The sequence below is a fragment of the Pan troglodytes genome, chromosome 14 (genome assembly GCF_028858775.2).
Source record: "Pan troglodytes isolate AG18354 chromosome 14, NHGRI_mPanTro3-v2.0_pri, whole genome shotgun sequence".
In the NCBI taxonomy this organism is placed as follows: Eukaryota; Metazoa; Chordata; class Mammalia; order Primates; family Hominidae; genus Pan; species Pan troglodytes.
In genome coordinates this window covers 82,899,531-82,926,663 of record NC_072412.2, presented here as the reverse complement: position 1 = coordinate 82,926,663, position 27,133 = coordinate 82,899,531, and the positions used below count along the sequence as shown (strand labels likewise).

Below are 27,133 nucleotides of genomic sequence, written 5' to 3'. Positions count from 1 at the left end.
GTGTGTGATGTTCCTTTTCTTCTAAGAGTTTTTTTTTTTTTTTTTTTAATAGTTTTAGGTCTTACATTTAGGTCTTTGATTCATTTTGAGTTAATTTTTGTATATGCTGTTAGAGAAGTGTCCAGATCAAGTTTTCCCAGCAATGTTTATTGAAATGATTATCCTTTCTCTATTGAATCATCTTGGCTCCTTTGTCAAAAATCATCTGACCATATATGTGAAGGAAGATTTCTCAGCTGTCTATTCTATCCCATTGGTCTGTATGACTGTCTTTATGCCACACCACATTGTTTTGATTACTATAGATTTGTAGTAAGTTTTGAAGTCAAAAGTGAGTACTTTGTTCTTCTTTTTCAAGATTGTTTGGCTATTTGAGGTCCCTAGAGATTTTCTATGAATTTTAGGATAGGTTTTTCTATTTTGTAAAAACCATCATTGGGATTTTGATAGGGATTACAATGAATCTGTAGATTGCTTTGGGTAGTGTGAACATCTTAAAAACATTAAGTCTTCTAATCCATGAACATAGATGTGTTTCTACTTATGTCATCTTTAATTTCTTTCAGCAATGTTTTGTAGTTCTCATTTCACCTCATTGGTTAATTACTAAGTGTATTCTTTTTGATGCTATGGAATTGTTTCTGTAATTTCCTTTTCATATTGTTCATTGTTAGTGTCTAGAAATACAACTGATTTTTGTGTGTTGACTTTGTATCTTCCTACTTTGCTGAATTCATTTTTTCTATTGGTTTTTTTGAGTGCAATCTTTAGGGTTTTCTACTTATGAGATTGTATTATCTGTGAACATAGATAATTTTACTTCTTCCTTTCTGCTTTGGATGACCTTTATTTCTTTTCCTGTCCAATTGCTCTGGCTAGAACTTCTAGTGCTGTTTAGGATTGGTCAAAGTGAGCATCCTTGTCTTCTTCCTGATATTACGAGGAAAAGCTTTCAGTCTCTCACCATTATGATGTTCACTGTGTGTTTTTCATATGTGGTTTTTATGTTGAGATCATTTCCTTCTATTCCTAGTTTGTCTAGTGTTTTTATTATGAAAGGGCATTGAATTTTGTCAAATGCCTTTTCTACATCAATTGAGATGATCATGTGTTTCTTTTCTTTCATTCTGTTAATGTGTTACATTACATGGATTGATTTTCGTTTGTTGCATTCCAGGAGTAAATCCCACTTTGTTATGGTGTATAATTCTTTTAATATCCTGCTGAATTTGTTTTGTTAGTATTTTGTTGAGGATTTTTACATCATTATTCATAAGGGATATTGGTCTGTAGGGTTTTTTTTTTGCCTCCTCCTCCCCCTCCCCATCTCCCTCCTCCCTTTCTTCTCTTTCTCCTTCTCCTTCTTCTTTCTTCTCCTCCTCCTCTTCCTCCTTCTCCTTCTTTTCCTCCTTCTCCTCCTCCTGCTCCTCCTCCTCCTTCTCCTTCTTTTCCTCCTTCTCCTCCTTCTTTTCCTTCTTCCTTCTTCTTCTTTCTTCTCTTCTTTCTTCTTCTTTTTCTTCATCTTTTGTCTGACATTGGTATTGGGGTAATCCTGACCTCAAAGAATGAATTCTTGTTCTCTCCTCTTCAATTTTTTGGAAAATTTTGAGAATTGGTGTCATAAACACTATTTTAAAAATAGTGTCAGTCGGGCATATTACTGTGTCACAGTTTTTACTGTGTAGTAAGTGATCTTCCAAATTGTTTATAATGCTTGCTTTTAAAAGTGACACATTTCACAGGGTGTCTAGCTATGTCTTTTAAACTGCTGCCAGGTATGTTCTTCCTTTTGTACCTTCCGAAATCTGTATAACCTGGGGTTCAACAAGGCTGTCAAAAGTTTCAAGAACTGATCTGATGAACTACATTAAAGCTATGCCTTCTACAAAATATGTGACTAAGAAGTTACTTTCCCTGACCCCAAGTCAGTTTCTGGGAGTGTCTTTGTCAACATATACCCCATATGGTTCACAATCGATGTGAAAGGGCTGAAGGAGAAAAAGAACAGATAATTGGACTCTGTGAAAGGAGAGAATGGGAGGTGAAGGCATGTAAAGAAGAGGGGGAAGGAGACATATATGTGTTTGTGTGTGTGTATATGTGTGTGTGTGTATACATATATATACATATATATGTATTTTTTCCTTTCCAATGTGTGAATGTTTTTATTTCCTGTGTGTGTGTGTGTGTGTGTGTGTGTGTGTGTGACTTTACGTTCTGGGATACATGTGCAGAACGTGCAGGTTTGTTACATAGGTATACACATGCCATGGTGGTTTGCTGTACCCATCAACCGGTCATTAGGTGTTTCTCCTAATGCTATCCCTCCCCTAGCCCCCACCCACCAACAGGCCCCAGTATGTGATGTTCCCTTTCCTGTGTCCATGTGTTCTCATTGTTCAACTCCCACTTATGAGTGAGAACATGCAGTGTTTAGTTTTCTGTTCCTGGGTTAGTTTGCTGAGAATGATGGTTTCCAGCTTCATTCATGTCCCTGCAAAGAACACGAACTCATCCTTTTTTATGGCTGCATAGTATTCCATAGTGAATATGTGCCACATTTTCTTTATCCAACCTATCATTGATGAGCATTTGGGTTGGTTCCAAGTCTTTGCTATTGTGAATAGTGATGAAATAAACGTACATGTACATGTGTCTTTGTAGTAGGATGATTTATAATCCTCTGGGTATATACCTAGTAATGGGACTGCTGGGTCAAATGGTATTTCTGATTCTAGATCCTTGAGGAATTACCACACTGCCCTCCACAATGGCTGAACTAATTTACACTCCCACCAACAGTGTAAAAGCGTTATTTCTCCACATCCTCTCCAGAATCTGTTGTGTCCTGACTTTTTAATGATCACCATTGTAACTGGCGTGAGATGTTTTCTCATTGTGGTTTTGATTTGCATTTCTCTAATGACCAGTGATGGTGAGCTTTTTTTCGTTTGTTGGCCGCATAAATGTCTTCGTTTGAGAAGTGTCTGTTCTTATCCTTCACCCACTTTTTGATGGGGTGGTTTGTTTTCTTGTAAATTTAAGTTCTGTTACATAAATAAATGTCTTCTTGTGAGAAGTGTCTGTTCATATCCTTTGCCCACTTTTTGATGGGGTTGTTTGTTTTCTTGTAAATGTGTTTAAGTTCTTTGTAGATTCTGGATATTAGCACTTTGTCAGATGAGTAAATTGCAAAAATTTTCTCCCATTCTGTAGGTTGCCTGTTCACTCTGATGATACTTTCTTTTGCTGTGCAGAAGCTCTTTAGTTTAATTAGATCCCATTTGTCAATTTTGGCTTTTGTTGCCATTGCTTTTGGTGTTTTAGTCATGAAGTCTTTGCCCATGCCTGTGTCCTAAATGGTATTACCTAGGTTTTCTTCCAGGGTTTTTATAGTCTTAGGTCTTATGTTTAAATCTTTAATCCATCTTGAGTTAATTTTTGTATAAGGTGTAAGGAAGGGGTCCAGTTTCAGTTTTCTGCATATGTCTAGCCAGTTTTCCCAGCACCATTTATTAAATAGGGAATGGGAAGGAGACATATTACATGAAGCTGGCAAGCTTAGGCTCTGTTGCTGAAGGCTACCAACACCTGCCTTCACTTATCTGCTGGACAGCAACATTGTTTGATTGTTTTTAGCCAACCAACCCATCTGGGTCACTTAATCCTAAAGCTTCTGGTGCTTCACTAACTGCAAAAAGACTTTTAAAGGATTGTTTTTAAAGTAGTGACTTTGATGATAGTCGAATCTGTGTGTATTTTCTGTAGAAATATACCAATTATGCTTATTGGGAGTTTAATCAGTCTTGTTTTTAATTATTCTGCTATTTATATCCTTTCTTTAAAATGAACAATCGTGATCTAAAGAGGTGATTTCATTGCTTACTCATTTAACAATTTCAAAAGTGTGGAAAATAAGTTATAGAAAAGAGTTTTAAAGACAAATTAGGAAGATCTCAGTTGTCTTTTTTTTTTTTTTTTGTATTTCCCCCTAGGATCTGTGGTTGTGGTTCTGGAGAATCTGGTTGTGCTGTGTGTGGATGTTGCAAGGCCTGTGCAAGAGAGTTAGATGGTCAAGAGGCAAGACAAAGAGGAATTCTTGATGCAGTGAAAGAAATGATACCTTTAGATCTTCTTTTAGGTAATTTTGATTGATTATACTATGCTACACTGAGTTGTCCTCAACTCAGTAAGTCTGACAGTTTAAACAATTTCTTTTAGATATATGTTAATAAATTAGGATAATAATGTATGCAATACTGCTTTTACGGTAACTGACAATATGACATTGTTTAAGGGATGAGATTCTTTTTTTTTTTTTTCTTTTTTTGAGATGGAGTCTTGCTCCATTGCCAAGGCTGGAGTACAGTAGCTCAGTCTCAGCTCACTGCAACCTCCGCCTTCTAGGTTCAAGTGATTGTCCTGTCTCGGCCTCCCGAGTAGCTGGAATTACAGGTGCCCGCTACCACACCTGGCTAATTTTTGTATTTTTAGTAGAGACGGGGTTTCAGCATGTTGGCCAGGCTGGTCTTGAACTCCTGACCTCAGGTGATCTGCCCGCCTTGGCCTCCCAAAGTGCTGGGATTACAGGTGTGGGCCACCATGCCTAGCCAGAATGAGATTTTTTTTCCCTTTTTGGCTAAGAATTATTACAGTAAAAATATTGTGTGTTTTAGACAATGTTTTTGCTAGCTTTTACTTTTTTGAATTTTATGTAGTTCTGTCATAGCTATTATATAACATATATGTTGTTGTTGTTGTTGTTTTTGGCCAATCATCTAGCTGTCCCAGTGCCCGGGGTTAACATTGAAGAACACCTTCAGTTACGACAAGAAGAAAAACGGCAACGTGTAATCAGAAGGCACAGATTAGAGGAAGGAAGAGGTAAGATGTAGCTACAGAGAAAAAGTACATGAAAATCCACTTTCCTACCCTATCCTGAAACCACTGAAAAGTTCACACAATAAACTAATTTGGTAAGAAATCATCAAAATTAAAATTAGCAATATTCTGATAACTCATATAATGGGAAAATATTCAGGGTATTCATGATTCTTCTAATAACATACGTTTAGGTATTTATAGTTGTGCTAATAACATACTTTTAATTCAGCAGGGTGTTTATGGCATAAGTCAGCCATATTAAGAACTGTGCCATCTGCCTACTGTCAATAACTATTAGAAATGGCAACTTTTAAAAAATAGATATTCTCACAACTTGTCCTTCACCCAGACTTTGGACTCATCTATTTGACCGTGGAACAAAATTCAATTTAGTTTTTTTCATTTCTATTTTCTTACTCATTTATGCTCATTATCATTTGGACATAGTCCTGCTATGCTGCCCTCGAGTTCAGTGCATAACTATGCTTTCATGTGTCCTTTTTTGGAAAAACCTCATTCTAGTTATTTACAGGAAGAGTAAGATGGCAGGTCTGCAGGTTTCATTTGCAAAGATAGGTCTATTGTTTATCTTTTCCTCATTGTTTATGAGCTTAAAAATTTCTTAGCTTAAAAATACATTTAACTGGCCAGGCACGGTGGCTCATGCCTGTAATCCCAGCACTATGGGAAGCTGAGGCAGGCAGATCACAAGATCAAGAGATCAAGACCATCCTGGCCAACATGGTGAAACCCCATCACTACTAAAAGTACAAAAAAATTAGCTGGGCTTGGTGGTGTGCACCTGTAGTCCCAGCTACTCGGGAGACTGAGGCAGGAGAATCACTTGAACCTGGGAGGTGGAGCTTGCAGTGAGCCATGATCGCGCCACTGCACTCCAGCCTGGCGACAGAGTGAGACTCCATCTCAAAAGAAAACAAACAAAAAAAATTTAACTGTGGTTATAATTGGTATTTGAATACGCACAGATAAATATATGTATTACTAAAGATTTCCTTGCTCAGTAAATTTTTTTTTGTAGGATTAAGACAAATTGTTATGGAAGTCTATGATTTTATTCCTCCAATAGGCAAAATTTTGATTAGAAATGTTTACTGATATTGCATATTTTAAATGCTTATTAGAAATGGCATAATATTTGATGCGTGAAATAAACCTTTTACCCATTTAACCATCATTATATTTTTTTCTAGCTATTCTTTTTGTTAATATATGGAATAAGTAGTAAAATGTATAATACACATGGTGAATTCTAGTTTTACTAAACTTAAATTGTAAAACATATACTTGGCACACGAAGAGTGTTCTTCATAGCATCTGATAAGTGATGTTGATTGATAAGGTGAATATTTACTATTGTTTGGCTTTGCTTGCATAATGTCCTTTAAAGGATATTTTAATGAGATTAATATAGATACTGTCTATTTACATTATATAAGTATATGGGAAAATTGCATGTTAAATATTTCTTACAAAACAGGATAGAATTAAGTTTCTGATATGGTAATTAATAATTTTTTGTTGATATAACTTTTTCAGATTAGTTACCATTCTATCTGTTTGCTACCTGTTTTTTCTTTCTTTAGAAATATTAGGTTGAGCGACATGAATGAACCTACAAAATGCAGCTATTTCTTACATTTAAACTACAGTATAGCACATCCTTACACTTAATTATTCACATTTAATTACTTGCCTAATGCTGTGTATCTTGTTACTCTTTTTCTCTTCCCTCTAAAAAAGCTATTCTTCTCTAGGTATAGTATATTTGTGCATATAGGAAATAAAGGAACATTGAATCGTGCATTGATAACTTGACATAACTTGGTGATTGCAGAATATTCTTTTGCCATTTATTTTTAAATTTGACATAAACCTGTGAAACATAATTGTAAACACTAACCCTTTAAAGTTAAAAAAAATCCTCCACTAGCTAAATATTTAAAGAAATTATGTTGTTGTATCTGACTTTCCAAAGATAGATTGAGGTTCTAGGCACTTAGTGTATATTTTGTGACAAATAGGTTTCATCTGCAGTCCTAAATATATAGAACATCAGTAGAAACACTTTGTTCAGATTATTGGTGTACATAAATTTTATCTTGTCCTTATTTTTTGGTAGAACTCTTTCTTAGATCACCCTCCTTCATGTTTGTTAAAACAATATGTAGTGAATATCTTTTCTTGAGTGGAATCTTCAGTATGAACCTCAATTATCACAGTCCTTGCTTTCCATGGCACTAAGATTAACAGAAATGTGTGCACATTGGAACCATGTCCTCCCCTTTCACAGTCACCACAGTTACCTAGAATCATGCGAAAGGAGGACAGAGTTCCCGTATTTCTGTGTTTCAGTTAACACAGCTCTATGCAAAGTGATGCCTGCTTGTATGTTTTGTTTGTTTGTTTCTTTATTTATTTTGAGATGAAGTCTCACTCTGTTGCCCAGGCTGGAGTGCAGCGGCACAATCTTGGCTCACTGCAATCTCTCCCTCCCAGGTTCAAGCGATTCTCCTACATCAGCCTCTTGAGTAGCTGGGACTACAGGTGCCTGCCACCACGCCTGGCTAATTTTTGTATTTTTAGTAGAGGCGAGGTTTCACCATGTTGGCCAGGCTGGTTTCGAACTCCTGACCTCAAATAATCCACCTGCCTCAGCCTCCCAAAGTGTTGGGATTATAGGTGTGAGGCACTGCGCCCAACCTATTTTATTTTAAATGAATATTTTTGCATTTGGACAAGAATTCTAACTACGCATTCATTTTTTAAAAAATCAAACTTCAGAGTCATTCAGTGACTTTGGAAATCCTTATACTGTATTAAGTAATTAAAAAACTATTCTGATATGACACTTTTATGATTTTATCTTTATATTATTCTTAGCACTCCATTAAGCAATTTTTATTTAAAAACAAATTTTTATAAGAAAACAAAATTAGATGAATATGATATACTTACACTTCCATAGAGATAAAAGAAGAAGGATAAATACTAAAATATTAACAATGCTTTTTCCTGACAGGTGAGTTTATAGATATTTTTTATTTTCTTCTTTACAATTTGTTTCCTAAATATTCTCCAATAAGCATATTAGTGTATAGAGTAAAAGTTATGTTTTACAACTGAAGCCATTTAAAAAAAATACTAATTGGGTTTAAGGCATCCATACTTTGCTTACCTTTGCTTTTTAAAAAATATTTTTATTTTAATTGGATGGAGGACTCTCTTTCAGGTGCTGTGCTTTTCATTACTTTCTGGCCATGGTTCTCAAGGTGGTCTCAAAGGGACCAGCATCACTTGGGCACTTGTTAGAAGTACCAGTTCTCAGGCCCCACTTCAGATCTCTACTGAACCAAAAAACTGGGGGAGTACAGCCAGTAAACTGTGCTTTAATAGCGTTCCAGGTGATTCTGATGGTCCCAAAGTGTGAGACTTAGTGCGCTAGGTCAGTTGTTTGCACTTTGCGGTTTGATCCAATGACCTTCTGCATCAGAATCACCTGGGCCTAATGAATCAGAATTTATGGGTCAAGGGCCTTGGAAATAGATCTGAGTCACTTGCACAGTGTTCTAAGGCTCTTCTCTGGCACTGTGCTAGAAAAGATTGTATTGGCTTTGCTCCCATGAGGAATAGAAACATCAAATAAAATGTTAGTGTTCCGGCTACCATACATACAGGTCTTTTATTTCTTTGGCCTGTTGATACTTTTTAGAAACTAAAAATTTAGTAGTATGTTAGTAATTATACTTACTAGTAATTGGCTTTTACCTGTGTTAACATTTCAGAATTTAAGAATTAGGTTATGTTAGATTATTTTACTTGACTTTTCTGTCTCATCTTATTTACCAAGTCTGAACTAAGTTTTTCATAGTTGGTCAGAACTCTGGGCTCTAGTTCTTTTTTTTTGAGTCACAGTCTCACTCTGTTGCCCAGGCTGGAGTGCAGTGGTGCGATCTCGGCTCACTGCAACCTCCGCCTCTCGGTTTCAAGCGATTCTCCTGCCTCAGCCTCCTGAGTAGCTGGGATTATAGGCATGCACCACCACACCTGGCTAATTTTGCATTTTTGGTAGAGATGGGGTTTCACCATTTTGGCCTGGCTGGTCTCAAACTTCTGACCTCAGGTGATCAGCCTGAGTCCAAAGTGCTGGGAGTACAGGTGTGAGCCACTGTGCTCGGCCTGGGCCCTAGTTCTTGTGCTAAAGCCTTGCTCAGACAGCTTCAGGCCTATTGATGTAATTTAGTTACTGTTTTATGACACCAGGTCTCCTATAATGGAATGTGTTATTGAAACCCAAGAAAGCAATGATATTACTGCTTTTTCGTACATTTGGAACTTTTTAATTTTAAATCTTTGTGTTATTAATAGTCTAGTTAATTTTTTTAATTTATCTTTTTAGGTATTAATAGTATTCATTTATAGATTTTAGTTCAATGGTTTGTGATAATTTGTCTTTTTTAGATTATATTGGGTTGATTGATGTATTAATTTAACTGTGCAAGTGAAGTGCTTATTCAGTGAAATTCTTAAGTAGGGCTCTTGAAGTCATCAGAAGAACTAGTGGATGATCATATCAATGATTTTATCTTTATATTCCTTTTCAGCACTCTGTTTCGTAAGGAAAATTAAACTCCAATAATGTTGGCTTTTTCTTCTTTCTTCTAAGTATCCAAGTTTCATAATTGTGAGCTGTAGATGGGCTAAACCCATGTCCTGGCTTACGTGGGAGAGTCCCATTTTATAGGTGTCCAGGCATATTTCTTAATAGTGCCCTTTTTTATTCTCAGTGGAGTCTCATTTGGGTAGTAAGTTATATGGTTAGCCTCACTATAGAGTATGGTGGTTGAGAGCATCTGTTCTGAAGTTATTAGACTTGGGATCAAATCCCGGCTTCTTAAGTTTTGCCACCTGTATATGACCTTGGAAATTTAATCACCCTGAACATCAGTTTTCTTACCTTCAAAATGGGGATAACTTTACCTACCTACCTAAGGATGTTTATGAGGATTAAGGGATATGGGTGAAAGTGCCTAGCATGTGCTAATCCCTAAATAAATGCTTGCTGATGATTGTGGTGGTGGTGGGAGGCTATTTAGTAGTCTATACTTTTCTTTGAGCTTGATTCTATTTCAGCTCTGGCCTTGATGACTTAATTGCTTTTCTTACAACATTGGGATGCTAATCACAAAACTTTATTATTGGGAAAAATCCACAATAGCTTTTCTAGAATAAAATATTCAATTTTCATAGGAAAAAATTAGTTACAAATTAGAAACAAATTTATTAAAGCCTCTTATTTCAAAGTGATTGAGTTGATGTTGCTTTTTTTTTTTTTTTTTTGAGATGGAGTCTCGCTCTGTCGCCCAGGCTGGAGTGCAGTGGTGCTATCTCGGCTCACTGCAAGCTCCGCCTCCCGGGTTCACACCACTCTCCTGCCTCAGCCTCCCGAGTAGCTGGGACTGCAGGCTTTCACCACCACACCCGGCTAATTTTTTGTATTTTTACTAGAGATGGGGTTTCACTGCGTTAGCCAGGATAGCCTCAATCTCCTGACCTTGTAATCCGCCTGCCTCGGCCTCCCAAAGTGCTGGGATTACAGGCGTGAGCCACCGCGCCGGCATGTTGCTATTACTTTTTAAGCCCTTAAAACCATTATGGTTTTCTTGATTTGACACATCAAATCCAATATTAGCTGATATTCCAGTGACACATAAAAGTCTCTTTTTAAATTAAAGTATTATATGAAGAATTTAGAGAGTATAAGTAAGAAAAAATAGATCAGCATAACCCTTTATACAAAGAGAACCGTTAGTAGAATTTTGGTGTAACTTCTCACACTTTTTTACTTATTTCATATAATTTCATACTGTGATAGATCAATTGGTGTCCTGTTTGTATTCCCTTTAATATTATATCATGAAAGTTTTTTTTGTGCTTTATTGCAAATACCATATTAAAGTAATATAGGAATTTAGGTCAAGGTTTTGCATAAACCTATTCCTTAATTCAATTATTGTTTTTATTTCGTTGTCATCTTCTAATCAAGTTTTACTTATTTCTAGTTATATCATTGACTGAATTTTGTTTTATATTTTTGCTTAGTGTTATAATACATATATTTTTATGTTTTGCTAGTATTGTACCCCTACCTTCCCATTTCCATCCCCCCCCAAAGTAAATGTTAATAGTCTAATATCTTACTCTATTAAAATATAATCATGTACAGAGATTTACACATATGTGAAAGTGTAGACATATGTTTATTTACAAAAGTAGTATTATGTATATACATTTGCAACATCTTTTTCTCATTTTACAATACAAGAAGAACACACTGTAAGTCAGTAAATGTGGATCTACCACATTCTATACAGTAACTACCTAATATCATAATATGGCTATACCATAGTTTATATAACCATTATTTATTGATGGGCATTCAGGTTATTGTAAGTTTTTGTGGGTTTTACTGTAATAAATATTCTTAAACTTAGAGCTACATATTAGTGTTTGTATAGTAGAGCTTTCCCAAAATAGAATGTGTGGGGCAGAGAGTATATATCTGTCTTAAATTTTAACAGATAATTCACATTGTTTTAAAAATGTTATAGGAATTTATTTATACTCCCTAGACTAATGTATAAGAGTAGTGTTTTCCTCTAGCATCACCTGTATTCATTATTCTTTTATTTATTTATTTATTTTTTGTAGAGGCAGGATCTTGCTATCTTGCCCAGGCTGGCCTCGAACAACTGGGCCCAAGTGATCCTCCTGCCTCAGCCTCCCGAGTAGCTAGGACTGTACAGGCATGTGCCACCACACCTGGGTTTAGTTATTCTTTTTAATTCTTGGAAAACAGTGGTGAACAATGTTATCTCATTGTTAATTTAAATAACATAAAATCATATTCTGTGTAAAATTATTTCATAAATCTCATTTTAATGGCTGCGTATTATTCCATTTAGTAGACGTATTATAGTTTTTAATTACTTTCATTTGGGTATTTTTAAAATGTTTGCTATAATGAATAAAGTTGTAGTAAACACCTATGAGGTGAAATCCTTTAAAAATATTTTAGAGTTTTCTTTAGGATAGATTCCTAGGGTGCAGTTACTAGATCAAAGGATAATAATTTTTATGATCTTGAAATATATCACCAAGAGCTTTCTGAAAGGCTTGTACTATTTAACACTGCCACTTATTCCATGCTTTTTCTGCCTACCTGCCTACAGATGAATTCTGAATTACCCATTGTCTACACATGAGTGTAGCTTCTATCTAAACCTGGTTATCTCATACCCCTATTTTATTCACTCCTCTCCCAATGAAAGAAATAAATCACCAAGTTCTATTTATTCAGCCTTCTTAATTCTTTAATAGCTTTTTAATATCTACTTTTCAGAATCTTACTGTTTCCTTAGCTGAGGCTTCTTTTCTTTGCCTGACAGCAAAAAGCCTTTTAACTGGCCTTACCTCCATTCTTATCTTCTAAGCCATTAGCCACCTTCTTTCCAGAATATTCATTCTGCAATACAGATCAGATCAGTAGCACTTCTCTGTTTAAAACCAAAAGGCTATTCATAGTCCTTAGGATGAAGGATATACTTTTATCTCTACAGCCTCATCTCTCTCTTGCCCTTCCTTTTTTCCCCTACCTCTGAACCTTTATGCTACTTGTTACCTCCTTTATTTGACCTCATCTTATGTGGTGGTTTCTTTTATCTCTACACTGTCTACCTTCCCACCCTCAAGTTTTGTTAGCTTCTCCTCTAGTTTGTGTGCCTCCTTTTGTTATAGCATACTGTCATAATTTCTTGTTTAGTTGTGTGTAAACCCTCCCTCCCCTCATTAGAAAGTGAGCTTCTTGAAGCAGAGATTGTATCTTGTTTATCAAGGGTTCCCAGAACTTCACATGGTACCTGTTAGTACCATGATTTGCAGTATATCTTTGTTGACTAATTGAAAGCAGGTTAGGGACTTATCATCTCTAGAATGAAGTTTTGTGGTATAAAAAGATTTTAATTATCTGTTTTTTTGCATACCTCTCCAAGCAAATTTCCCAAGACTTTTGCTCCATCACGTATACTCTGTAAAAGTCAGCTACATGTGTTTTTAATGACTTTACAATATTGTTTAACATCTTTATGCTTTTATAAAATCCTAATTTATATCCTATTCCTTTTAACTGGAATGCCCTCTCTTCCTTTCCTTTTCTCTTGTTAAACTTTTTGTCATTCTTTGAAACCTTGCTGATTGTCCTGAGTTTATTTAGTATCTTTTCTTCCTTCAGGACATAATGTGTATAGATTTCTTTTATAGCATTTATTGTAATATTTCATAGTTTGTGTTTTTATTTCTGTTTTTTTCCCTAGTGGACTGAATTCCAGTGAGATCTGTATCTTTGTCATTATAGTCATTTCACCTAGTGTCTGCTAAATAAAAGATAATCAGAAAATTTGGTGAATAAATTAGTGACTCAACTATATTTAAAGAAACATTATTTTAGCCCATGGGATACAATAGTATTTTCGAGCCCAATTGCTTTAATTTTTAGACATGATTGCCCCCGTGCCTTCTTGATTTATAAATCAAAAGATTCTAAAAAGATTGAATTTAGCAAGACATTAAATGGGTGTGGGTGTAATGTATTTTCATGGGGAGAAACAATATTGTAGGCAGACCATAGAAATCAGAAGATGGTAATATAACTTAATATTATTACCTTAATATCTATAACTTTTTTATATAGTTGGAAAATACTTTTTATAGTAATTTATATATCTGCTTTGTAACAATTGAGAAATCATGCATGTTAAGAAAATAAGGCATTTTGTTCATATTTGTTCATATTTGAAATATCAATTTTATTACATTTTAGAAATGGAACTCAGTTTACATAACCTTAGCCTGAGAAAATAATTGGTACTGCATTATTGAGAACTTATTCTTCTGTTAACATTAAATTAGCATGTTTCTATCTGTAGTAGTCATAGAATATGTTATTCATGGTTTTTCATACAATTTGAGGTATTTGCATTTTTGTTTATATCTAGAAACATAATTGAAATATGGTTCCTTTACCCACTTGTACGTTTAATGAAGGGTACTTTGATATTTAATTTGACATTTATGAAATTTTATTAGAGGGCAGTAGGCTCAATTTGTCCCATCATTAGAAAAATTAAACTGAAGATCAATAGAGAATCATGAAAAAACTTGTTTTAAATAAAAATGTTCAGTGCTTATATAGTGTCATAATTCCTGTTTCAGTTAATGGTAACCTGTCAAATTTAGAGTGTTTTCAAATTTGAAGACATTTTTGATGTTGTTAAAACTCAAGGAAACTATAGTTCTGCTGTATAAGAAAAAACCTAAAATTTTAAGTTATAACTAAAATTTATTTTTCTTTTCAAGGTAAATAAATGTTAATGGGAAAAATGATTTATTTTATTTTATTAAAATAAATTTGGCTGTATATTTTTTTCCTTAAATACCATATAAGTGGAAAGAACTATAATCTGTGTGGGTATGTATTTGTATATGTATATATATATGTACATAGTGGCACTTCAGAAGAAATGATTTAATGAAAGATGTTTCCAAAATGTTATTTGGGTTAGGTGCCCCCTTTACCATCAATATAAAGCCCAAGCTCCTTTCTCTCTCTCTCTCGTTCTCTCCCTCTCTCTGTGTGTATACATATATCTATATGCAGAATATAGACGTTTTTGTTTTGTTTTTGATCATCTGGTTTTCTTAACCTCTATTTATGATTTGTAGTAAACTCGGTAACATTTTTATTTTGGTTTTGTAGCAAGATTAATACAAATATTAAACCTGGAAGAGCTTGTTAAAACTTAATGGTTAATTTAAAAATTAGTTTTTATGTTTCAATGGAAAAGATATCTGTCTTCAACGAATACATGGTTTACTGATTTTGAATATATATGATATTAAAAAAGTATTTGTAAGATAATTTGATTGATTTAAATTGAACTTCTTCATTATCTATTTGAGACTTAGTAACTACGCAATAATTTTATGAGTATACAAGACGGGATTTGTACTTTATAAATTATATTTAAGATATTAACTTTTATGTGAAATGGTGATTAGGTTATGGGTGGGGGTGGGGGGCTGGAGTGGGGAAATTGGAAGAAAAGTATAATGTCCAAAACCGTTAAGAATAAATTTTTATGCTTTTTAGTTTGAATTATTTTTTGTTCATTATAGTGTTTTCATTTTGTGAGTTTTTCTATGCACATACAAAATGTTTCTCCTCAGGCCCCCTTGTATTTGCTGGTCCTATTTTTATGAACCATCGAGAACAGGCTCTAGCCAGACTCAGATCCCATCCAGCACAGCTAAAGCATAAACGGGACAAGCACAAAGGTATTTGGTCTTCCTTATCACCTAGGTGGGATACTTTCCCAATTTCTTCCACTCATTTGAATTTTGTCTCTGGGAAAATGCACAAACCTGATTCTTCTACTTTGCTTCTATCATGATGTAGCCTGAGGAGAAAGAACATGCTGAAAGTGATACCGTTTGTCAGTGACTGTCATGCTTCTTGTTTTTTTGTTGTCGTTAGCTTTCATAAAGGAGATATTTTACAATATATCTTTTCCTTGTCCATTTCTTTTCAAATTTCAAAAAGTTAAGGGAAGGTGGAAAAAATAATTATTGCTTTCTGTCTTACATCCTTTATTATTTGCTCTTTAATGACTGTGATCTGGCCTTTTACAATTCTTTTTTGAATGCAGTTTATATGCTTTAGGATAAACAATATTACTAAATTCAGTATATTAAATGATGATAATAAGACTGCCATTACACTTTTCCACTGTTTATTAATTAAGTTTATATAAACAACAAATGAATATACAAATATTTGATGGTTGTGGGTTAAGTAGAGATAAGTGCAAGCAAAGCACGAATCATGAAGACTTTATCTAGTCCCTGGTGATGGTCAGAGGGCTATCCTAGTCTGTGAGGAAGTAGGAATCTAGCTCGGTGTTGTCCTTTGAGATCTCAGAGTTCTGGGTTAATTAAATATATTCTTAAAGCATGCTTATTTTCTTGTAAACCACAAATTATGGGTCAGCTAAGATCAGGAAAGAATTTAATACAAGGAATTTATAAATTTATATAAAATTTTTGCCTTGTATCCTGGCCTTTGAACCAGTGTTCTTCCTTAGCTAGCACGACTTAAAACTCCCATTTTCTTAAATGCCTAAGATAGGTCCTGCAAAATAGAATAGGAAGTTTTAAAAACATGCTTTCCATGTAGACAAATTAATCTAATTAATGTTTGGATCCTTTCCTTTTTTTTGCTGCAGAATTGTCATAGTCTAATTTAAAAAAATTTCATAGGCAATATAGTATAATCAACTTTATTTTTATTTGCCTCTTTCAGTCTGTCAGTTTGCCACTCAAAACAAAAACATAAACAAAATAGACAAAACTCATCTTTAGTAAAGGTGTAAATAGAGCACAACTTAAGATATACTCTGCAGAAATAAAAATAGTGTTTTAAATCTAATGCAATTAACCACAGTAAAATTTGTGATTACTTTATTTACTGAGTGCTCTAACAATGCCATAAATATTTAAGGAATTTTCAACCTAAGACAGCTGATTCCAAAAAGAAAAGATACATATATAAGGAATAATATTTGGGGTATGCAATGAAATTGTTATTTGCCAGAATGTCTGATCTTTTATGATTTCTACTATGTCACACTTAGAACAGATTTTTTCAGTTTCTTTCTTCCCCCAAATATATGAAAGTGAAGTTTTCCCAATAGTTTAACTGAGGTTAAATATTCACATTTCATGAAACAGTTTAAAACCTTTTCAGCTCCATGTTAGTATCTCATGGACAAGTATCTTTACCCTTTCCAGATTTTTAAATGAAACGTTAAATGAAAACCAAGGTTACATATTTAAAGCAAACTTTTCCCAATGTCACATAATGATTGGCTATAGAAATTATTCAGTGAGGCTGGGCGCAGTGGCACACGCCTGTAATTGCAGCACTCTGGAAGGCTGAGGGGGTGGATCACTTGAGGTCAGGAGTTCGAGGCCAGCCTGGCTAACATGGCGAAACCTCATCTCTACTAAAAATACAAATAATAATGATAACAATAATAAACCCAGTGTGGTGGCACATGCCTGTAATCCCAGGTACTCAGGAAGCTGAGGCATGAGAACAATAATCACTTGAGCCTGGGAGGCAGAGGTTGCAGTGAAAAAACAAGTTATTCAATGATAGCTAGTCTTCAAGTTTGCTTGTCATGGGGTTACTTTATAACAAGTTTCTTTGTATACTTGTAACCACTCTGTAAGGACCTACTTTGTAATATCACAGTGTAGGACCAGTTTTATTGGATTTTAGGGTTTTATAGAGTGAGATAGTTTTATCTTTTTACTCCCCAAATACATTTACAATGCAAATAATTTATCAATTGGTACCCTATTTTTTTGTGAAGAGTATTAATTTACTGCTCACTAATTTCCCTCCAGCCACTAACCATTTACACTCACTGTCTTGTCATTTAATTATCTCTCCATTCACTGCTTTTACTTTTACGACATGTTGAACATCCCTAATTTGAAAATTCGAAATGCTCCAAGATCTGAAACTTTTTGAGCACCAACATGAAGCCCCCAAGTGGGAAATTCCACACCTGACCTCCTGTGACAGGTTGCAGTCCCAGCACACAGCTTATTCAGTGTCCTAAAGTGAAAGCAATCCTCTCAGCCCTCTTCAGCTATGATAAAGCTTTTCCATGCACAGCATGATGGTGACGCCAATCACAGTTTGTCCACATGGGTGGCTGGGTGGCTGAGGTACCTTTGCTTTCTGATAGTGCAGGGATACAAATTTTCATGCACCAAATTATTTAAAATATTGCATAAAATTATCTTTCGGCTATGTGAGTAATTTGTATATGAAATATCAATGAATTTCATGTTTAGACTTGGGTCCCATCCCCAAGATATCTCATAATGTATATGCAGATACTCCAAAATTTGAACAAAATCCAAAATCCAAAACCCTTCTGGTCCCAAGCATTTCAAATAAGGGATGCTCAACCTGTACATATTTTCAGTCTTTTAATAAGTATTTTTTCTACATATATTTTTCTCTTCACCTTACCCAGTTCATCTTCTAGTTTATCTACTGAGAAGTTTATGGTATTGATTGCTATGTTCTATCCTACATTTAATTATGTTGGTACAAATTATAGGATGGTAATAGTTAAAATGTTTTAGACTGTGACTTTTTTGTGAGGGTGTAAGGAGAGTAAGAACTGTGGATTTATTGTTAACAGGACTAAGTTCTAAGATGGAAAGTTGGAGAACTTCTGGGTGATTGGAGAAAATTCAGAGAAGGTCAGAATTCATCCTATACAGGCAGATATTGACTAAAGGCAAAGTAGAGTATATAGACTGAATCAATAAGTAAAATTCCATATAAAATACAGTAAATTATTCTAAAATGTGCCCATAACTATATTCGAAACAGAATTAACATTTGTTTCAGCTATTCAGTACCTTACACAGAAAAATGTGTTAATAGTGTACATAGTTAGGAACATCTGAATTGTTTTAGAGATAGTCCTAAAATCTATTTTTAAATGACTGATTTGAAAATCCGAAGGCACACTGATAAACATCTGAGTCTATTTTACTCTTACTTTCTGTTTGGAAATGGTGCAGTATGATGAAAATATTATAGCCTTTGGAATTAGGCTTCAATTTTTTTTCTGAATTTGTCATTTACTAGAACTACATGGCTGTGCAAAATGTCTTAATCTCTTTGGCTTCAGTTTTCTTATTTTAAAAACAAGAATAGTAATTCTTAACTGATTGTGTTGCTATGAAGATTAAAATATATGTGTGTAGTCTTTGCACACCCACATATGTAGTCTTTGCACATATAAATCCTCCATGAATACTAGCTTTAATATTTTGAATTGAATTATTTGTTTTCTCTTTCAGAATTATCTTAAAGGTACAATATTTGAGATTTTTAAATGCATAGTTTATTTTTACAAAGGATTTAAGGTTTCAACCATTTGGTGGTGGTAAAATGCATGAGCCTTATTTATGATTAAACTCTAAATTTGTCCTATCATTTATGATTTTGAGCTGGTTACTTAACCCCTTAACCCTTCAAGCCTTAGTTTTTTCATCTGTAAGATGGACAAAGAATACCTATATTATCAGATTGCTTTATTCATTAAAGAAAGCAACAATAGTAAATATTGATTGAGCACTTTTCATATTTTATTTAATTCTCATAGGAACCTGATGAGTTACATATCATTGTTGCTATATTATAGATAGGAAAGCTAGGACCAGAAGGTCCAGTGTCCAGTTGTCATACAACTAGCAAATGAGAAGAGCCAAGATTCCAGTCCAAGTTCTTAAGTTCCAGTACTCCCAAGCACTCATCCACTATGGTATTTAATTGTTTACAGTGTTCAGTTAGCACACAGCAAGTGCTTAGTAAATTGCAACTACTTTTGTCCTTGCTGATTTGTTTTAATGATTTTGCTCAAAGTACTCACTGTGTTCTGTGGTAGTTTCTGTTATATGCATGACTGTAGGATTACCCTCCAAAAGTATAGATTTTAGTAAAAATTAAAATTAGAAGTTAGAGTCCCTTAGATACTGAACCCTCTTTTTTCTCTGTGTATACAAATATGTGTATATAATTATATATAATGTGTACATACATATAATATTTTAGTTACATAGTTGCCAAGGCTTTGTAGCTACTGTAGTTTCAGTGTTACATGGTATACACACACATACACACACACACACAACATATTCATCTTAGGGAAAATACAGATGTGCTCATACTTAAATGGCCAATTATAAGATTATTCACATCTGTCAATTTTTTATTGACAAAAAATGTTTAATTTTTTATATAGATCTAAGCTTTGGTCTTATTGCTGCTCATTAACACTTCACTGAATAATGAGCTTGAACAGATTTTTTTTTTTTTTTTTTTTTGAGACAGGGTCTCACTCTGTCACCTAGGCTGGAGTGCAATGGCATGATCACGGCTCACTGCAGCCTTGACCTCCCGGGCTCAGGTGATTCTCCCACCTCAGCCACCCAAGTAGCTGGGACTACAGGTATTCACCACCACACCCAGCTAGTTTTTTGTATTTTTAGTAGAGACAGGGTTTTACCATGTTGCCCAGGCTGGTCTTGAACTCCTAGGCCCAAGTAATCTGCCTTTCTCAGCCTCCCAAAGCCCTGAGATTACAGGTGTGAACCACCACGCCCAGCTTGAGCAGAATTAATCTTGCTGAATTCACTTGCTGATTCTTGAATTTGCACTAAATTTTTGGCCACTTATTAAGTGCCTTTTTTCTTTGATAAACTTTGGTTAATGTCCGAGTTACAGGAATTATACTCAATTTTTTGATATCAAATACCATATACAGATATATATATATAATATATATTTTAATTCTGCCACTGCTGCTGATAATGATTAAGACCCTCATCTCAATTTTTTTACTTGTAAGATTTTCACTGTCTATAATAATTGAGAAGTTGTTTTGTACAGTTACAGTTTGTTTCAATGAACAAAATGTTTCTAGTATTATTTTGACCTCTAAATAACAGCTGCTACTTTTTTAGTCATTGTGGTTGTATTCAGTAAATTACCAGCCTTTAAAAATAATCTCCTTCCTTGATGCTATGTCTCTATTGTGGGATTTATGCCTGTATTTAATCTCCTACTCAAGGGAGGAGACAAAATGCTAAATTCAAAGGTAAAACCTTGTAACTAGGCATCAATACATTTATATAAAGTGGAATGATACTTGAAATGTTTAATTAAGTCTGGCAGAATCATATGAACACAATGTATTTTCTATGTTAAATCTCATTTGGTTTTAATAATTAGACATTTTTACCAATTGAGATAAAGCCGTAAAATTTCTTTACATCTGGCATCTTATTAAATAGCCTTTGGAAGATATGTATTTGTGTGTGTGTGTGTGTATGTGTGTGTGTGTGTGTGTGTGTGTGTGTAGGCTTTTGCATATATTTTACCATTTCACTATCTTTCCAACATGAGGAGGCTTTGAACTGAGTATATTTTATTTTGGATGGAGTGAAACTAAATGTTGTTGGTTTTTTTGTTTGTTTGTTTGTTTGTTTTTTTAGTCCATCCATTCTTTGATTTAATTTGGCAAACCCACATTAGATAATTTAGCAGAAGAGGAATTATATCTTCATCCTATTATAGTAAAACCTCTCACTAATTCTGAATTTATGATATTTGAGATGCAGTATTTGTGATCTTTTTTGAGTAAAAAATTCAAAATAATTTCTTCCTCTGAATTTTCAGGGTCATACTTATAAGGGGAAACCTGTCTAAAATCACTAGCTTTTCAAACCAAGGGCTCAAGAAATGAAGGATTCCTTCAACGTGCCTTCAGCCTCTGGGTCCAGCAGTTAATTCTTGTATGTTAAAGGACTTTTATGTTTATGGTACATTTTAAATGTAATATTGGCCTATTTTGAAATATAATGTAGGTAACCACACTCTATTTATTGTAGCATTTAGTTTAATCTGTAATCTGTACTGCTTGAAGGTAACAAAACTGAATTTTTACTTCAGTGTTCTGTATGATTAAGACGTTTCCAGTAAGCCACACAGGCCTACCGGTTCTATGTTATTCCGAATTAGTGAGGTTTTACTGTCCTATTGTCGTAAAGAGTTTCAGGCTTCTTGAAATCATAGGCATTTAGTTACGGAAAGGAAAGTAATAATGTAGGTAGATTTTGTCTCACCTGGATGTTACTAAAGGTTAGGTAAAAAAAGAATAAACACAAAATGGTTTAATATTATTCTGTTTATCATTCTAAAATGCACAATGAAAATACAGGATAGAAAGTGTGTGTCTGTAGATTCACATATGTATCTTCATATAATACACACTTGTTTAGAGTTGCTATACCACTTGAGAGTGGTTTAGACTAGTTGAACTTGTGAAATTCCTTCCAGATTTACATTTATTCTGTGTACAAGGAATTTGAATCTTGATGATATAAAGGTCATATGTTAGTGATGTACAGAAGTACATTGTGATTAGAAAAAGTAAGTTGTTGTTATTTACACATTCCAAACAAAAATTTTTATATTCTGGAATGTGGTTTTTGATGCTATGGTTAGATTGTTGGAAAATTCGAAGTTGGATTGCAAAAACCAGGGGTAAAGAAAAGGCTTAAAGCAAGCTCAATGAAGGAAATTGTGAGAAGGGAGGAGGAAAGAAGGAGTGAAAGCAGAAAAAAGGTTTGGTTGAGGGTAGTGATTGGGGACAGGGAGAAAACCACAAAGCAATATGGCTGAAGGTGATGGTGGCACAGGAAACATGAATAAGAATAGGCCATTGAACTGCAATATATTGAATAAAGCTCTTTGGTCTTTATGCATTTTGAAAAGTTCAGTTGAGTTTCACAATACTTGCGGGCAGTGTAGCCTTTCTAAGATCTATTTAGGAAATCTAAGTCACTTGTGAATCCATTAGCAATTTTTAAAAAATGGCTAGTACTAACAATATCACTAAGTTTAAAATAATTGTTAAATGACTTTGCATGCAGTAATTTTTTATGCAAACGAAATTTTCCCATATAAACTGTTACATTTTAAATTTTGTTATTTCTATAACTTAATGACCCGTTTATTATATAAGGTTTTATCCATAACCAGATCTTATCTCTGTTTTTATTAATTTAGTGATATTTGCAAATGGAAGTATATAGTCTATCTTTTCAAAATTGCTTCTTTGCAGGTAGATTCTTGATCTATCACTTCTAACAGCTACAGATTCTTCTTGCTTGTTCCTTTTAACATTTTTCTCTTGTTCTTCCATAATAAACTGATTTAAATGTTTATTTTGAAGATGAATAATGGCTTAATTATTCATAATTCACAAATTATAACACTTGCAGATGGAAGTGGAGAAAGAGGCGAAAAGGATGCAAGCAAAATCACAACATACCCTCCAGGCTCTGTGCGATTTGACTGTGAGCTCCGGGCAGTCCAAGTCAGCTGTGGATTTCACCATTCAGGTAGCGGCTGGAACTTTAGGGTATAACTGCGTTTTTACAATTGTGCTCAGTAACTTATTTCTTCAGATTTGATGAACATAGCCTGTTAACTGTGTGTTAAAAGCTGTAGTGTGGCAGTCTCTCAAATCTGTAAGACCTTTGTATTTATTACAGAATCTCTTTAAACAACTATGGCATGATGGAACAGGTACTTGTCTAGAGATCTAACTTCTAGTCTGTCTTCCTATGGACTTCTTTTATAATTCAAGACATTCTGGAAGATGAAATAATCCTTTAAATCTCTTTCAGTTCTAGAATGCTGTGGTTTTTGTAACATGTTCCCATATTTTGTTAATGTTCAGTGATAAATGTATGTCAACAAATTTACTTTCTTAAATGTAGAAAATAATTAAATTCTTAGTAAATTATTGGCATTTGGGTTAGCTTATGCTGTACTGTTCAACCTTTATAAAAACAAAAATGTTAAATTCCTTCCTTGAAGATTATTTGATAAGGTATTAACAGACATTAAAGTTCTGCTGTCTCATTGATGTTGTACGTAATTGTGCAGACCTCCTATCCTAGATAGGAGAGAACAATATTTTATATGTAGTTATTCATTATTAAGAAGATTTTACAGTTGACCTGAACCAGTGTGTTAATAAGAATTAATGTTATTAAATGGCATTTATAAGAATTTTTAAGTGTGTATTATGAAAAAAATATACATTTATATGACCTACAAAAATATTTTTCAGAACTAAAATTAATTTCTCATTAAATACAAATTTGTCCTTCAGTTACCTATTTTTAATGGTGCTATAAATCTTAAATAGTGAAAATTACACTGCTTTTAGTATAGTTGTGATAGAAATGTAAAATGCATATAATGAAAAAATAAAGCTGTGTGTTTTGGTTGCAGTGGTTTTAATGGAAAATGGAGATGTCTATACATTTGGTTATGGGCAGCATGGGCAGCTAGGACATGGAGATGTCAACTCCAGGTACTTGCTAACTTTTCATTTGAAGATCCAGAGTTATTTTTTCTTCTGTTTTCTTTTCCTTCTTTTTTCTTTCTTTTCTCTTTTTAAGTATATATTTCTAGAATTAAAATAATATTATACCACTGCTTTGCAAAGTGTGGCCCATGAATTATTGGTGGTTTCTGATCTTATGGTTGAGTGCTTTTGTAGAGATGAAGGATTTTGTAGTTTCAGGAGAAAAGTTGATATATATTTTAAATAGGAGAGTGATTATGATTATCACAAAATATCACTATATTCTTAGCAATTATCTTTTTAAACACTGTGCATGGCAATAGAAAAATAGTGAATTGTATTTTTAAAAAATGTCAGCAATGGATTCAAACATATTCCTGATGTCTGTTTTGAAATTTTGGTCTAATATGCAGTCATTGAAGCTTTTGAATAATTTTTGGACAGAACCTATTGGTCTCTCTGATTAACTATTTTGACTTATTGCAAATAGTAGTAGAGAGACTGGTGGTAATTTCCTAATATCCCTACTTCATTTGGTAGTGGAGTTTTAGTTCGTGACATGATCGTGCAGCTAAAGATTCCCTTTCTCAGCTTCCATTGCAGCAGGATGTGGCCAGTGAACTTTAGTGATAGGTGCCACTTTGGAATCTTGCTGTTAAAGGGAAAGGGTGTACCTTTCCATTTTTCCTTCTCTCTTCCCAGCTTGCTGGCTGGAATGAATATGTGGAAGCAGAAACTAAAGAAGTCATCACAGAGATAAGTTGGAGACTGTGTACTGAGAATGGCAGAACCATAAGATGGGAATAGACTGGGTCTCTGACACCATGAACTGCCTCATCAGCTTCTTAAATTGCATGCTTCTTGCGTGAGAAATAAACTTGTATCTTGAAGTCCCTCTTACTTGTCTTTCATTACAGCAGCCGAGTTTGTATTCTACGTAATGCAGTCAGAATACTTTTGGTTGAAAGTAATAGAAAATCCATCTTTATTAGTTCAGGTCTTCCAGAAAGCAGATGCCAAGACAGGATTAGATGTGCAAAGAATTTATTAGGGGAAAACGCAGGTGAAAAAGATAAAGGGGAAAAGCACAAGCACAGACAGGGAAGGCCTTCAGATACAATGTAGTTTTGACCCTATGAAAGGAGAAAGAGAAGGAAGAATCGGGTAGGAGTCTAGGTTCCAGCATAGCATTAAGAGAGTTTTAGCCAGGCCAGTGATGTGTCCCTAAGCTGAGGATACCTTTGGAAGGGTCCTGCATTGGGCAGGAATAGACCAACATTCATGCCTTCACCATGTTCAGTCACAGCTGGTAGCACCCCAGGGGACGAATGTCCTCATGCATCCAAAGGGACAGCACCTGAGGCTGTTATAATAGTTAACTCTGCTCTCTGTAGCAGATTGTCTTGAAGGAGAACTGAGTGGTCTGTGTCTGTGGTTGTCTCACCATGGAAACAGGAGTATTTATGAAGTCTGGAAAGGTAGAGAGCAGCTTCAAGCCAGACTTCACTCAGCAATTCACTTTGCTGCAAAAACTTACCTTTTTGACCCTCTACTCTGCCTTATTCTTCCTCGCAGTCACAGTGTATATGCCAGAATCAAGGGGACTTCTATGGTTTCTCCTTTACATACAGTGAAAGAAAGAGAAGTTATCTTCACATAGTCATTAAATAAAATTCAAGGTTGTCACTGTGTCTTGAACTCACTCTACTATTGTGGCAGGGATGGAATTCTGCCATTTACATGGTAAAGATTAGTGATTCTTAACCCTGGCTGTATATTAGAATTACTTAGGGAATTTGAAAAAATATCATATGTGGATTCTACATCCAGCATTTCTGAGAGATGTGTGTGTTGGAAGGCTTGTGGGTGGGACAGGGGTGGGGAGTGGTCCTTGATAGGATGCCAGCATCAGAGTTTTTTCTAAAAGGTCCCCAGATTCTATATGTATCCAGGATGAGAACCACTCTCTACCCCTCGAGCTGAGGCAGGGTCAGATCTGTGGGCACTGCATAAAAAATGGCAACAAAAGGGAATGTCCTGAGTTATGTTTATGAATGTTGTTGCTAATGATAAGAGACGATTGAGATATCATTGAGTTGAACTTCTTATTAAAAACACAACTGAAACATAAAATTGATACTACTATCAAGAGGTTTGTAAAACTATCACAATCATAAATATTTAATGACGAATATCATACTTGCAAAGAGCAAAAGATGTGTTTGGCAGAATTACTTTATCAGATGTGTCTGCTGGATATGACATAATACCAACAGTGTTGAGCAATTACTGTCACAGGTGTTAGATGCCAACTGATATTTTGCTTTGCAATTGAGTAACATTACTGAAATGCAGAGGCTGAATCTGGGTAGTAATTACAGTTGGCCCTCTGTACCTGTGGGTTCTGCATCTGTGGATTCAATCAATCTTGACAGAAAACATAGTTAGGCCTACGATAATTGCATCTGTACTGAACATGTACAGATGTTTTTGTCTTGTTATTATTTCCTAAACAACAGAGTATAACAACTATTAACATGGTGTTTACATTGTATTAGGTATTATAAGTAATCTAGAGATGTTTTAAAGTATACAGGAGCATGTGTAGTTTATGTACAAATACTATGCCAATTTATATAAGGGATTTGAGCATCCCTAGAGTTTGGTAGCTGCAGGGGATCCTGGAACCAATTCCCCATGGATGGTGAGGGATGACTATAACCTGTGTGGGGAAGAACGTGGCGACTTTTTGTTCTGTTTCTCATATGAGAGTTGGGACACAGAAGAAGAGGGTTTATTTGTATCATCGTGGCTATTGTTGTTGTTATTTAGCTGGTGGTTATTTTGTGAGCCATAGAAACTGGGAAAGGTGCATTGCAGTTAGATAAGATGGGGTCTCAGTCATGTATGCAGCAAAGAGGGCACTTCACAGAAAATAATTGGCAAATAGCAGTATTTCATGGTCTTGCCAGAGTGGAAAGGGAAGTAGTGAAAAGCATGGCCATGTTATAGTCAGGTTATGTTATCTTACTATGCACTTGGCACTCAGAAGAATGAGCAGCATGAGCACAACATCCTTCCACACCGCACTGAGGTGTGTTGGCCGCTGAGAGGGAAGGTGTTCATGTCAGCTTTTAAAA

At 34.7% G+C, this 27,133-nt stretch overlaps 1 protein-coding gene across 23 annotated transcripts in view; it reads left to right on the top strand.

Moving 5' to 3' along the window:
* MYCBP2 (MYC binding protein 2) overlaps nucleotides 1-27,133 on the top strand; it is a 282,961-nt gene that overhangs the window by 79,051 nt on the left and 176,777 nt on the right. For 21 of the 23 annotated variants that reach the window (XM_063792229.1, XM_063792226.1, XM_016925407.4 and 18 more), the window contains 5 exons: nucleotides 3,996-4,141; nucleotides 4,783-4,884; nucleotides 15,187-15,294; nucleotides 22,897-23,016; nucleotides 23,918-23,999. In XM_063792229.1, the coding sequence (XP_063648299.1) occupies nucleotides 3,996-4,141; nucleotides 4,783-4,884; nucleotides 15,187-15,294; nucleotides 22,897-23,016; nucleotides 23,918-23,999 (558 nt within the window). The remainder of the gene's footprint in view (nucleotides 1-3,995; nucleotides 4,142-4,782; nucleotides 4,885-15,186; nucleotides 15,295-22,896; nucleotides 23,017-23,917; nucleotides 24,000-27,133) is intronic. The other 2 variants (XM_063792227.1, XM_009427092.5) reach the window with 1 other exon arrangement.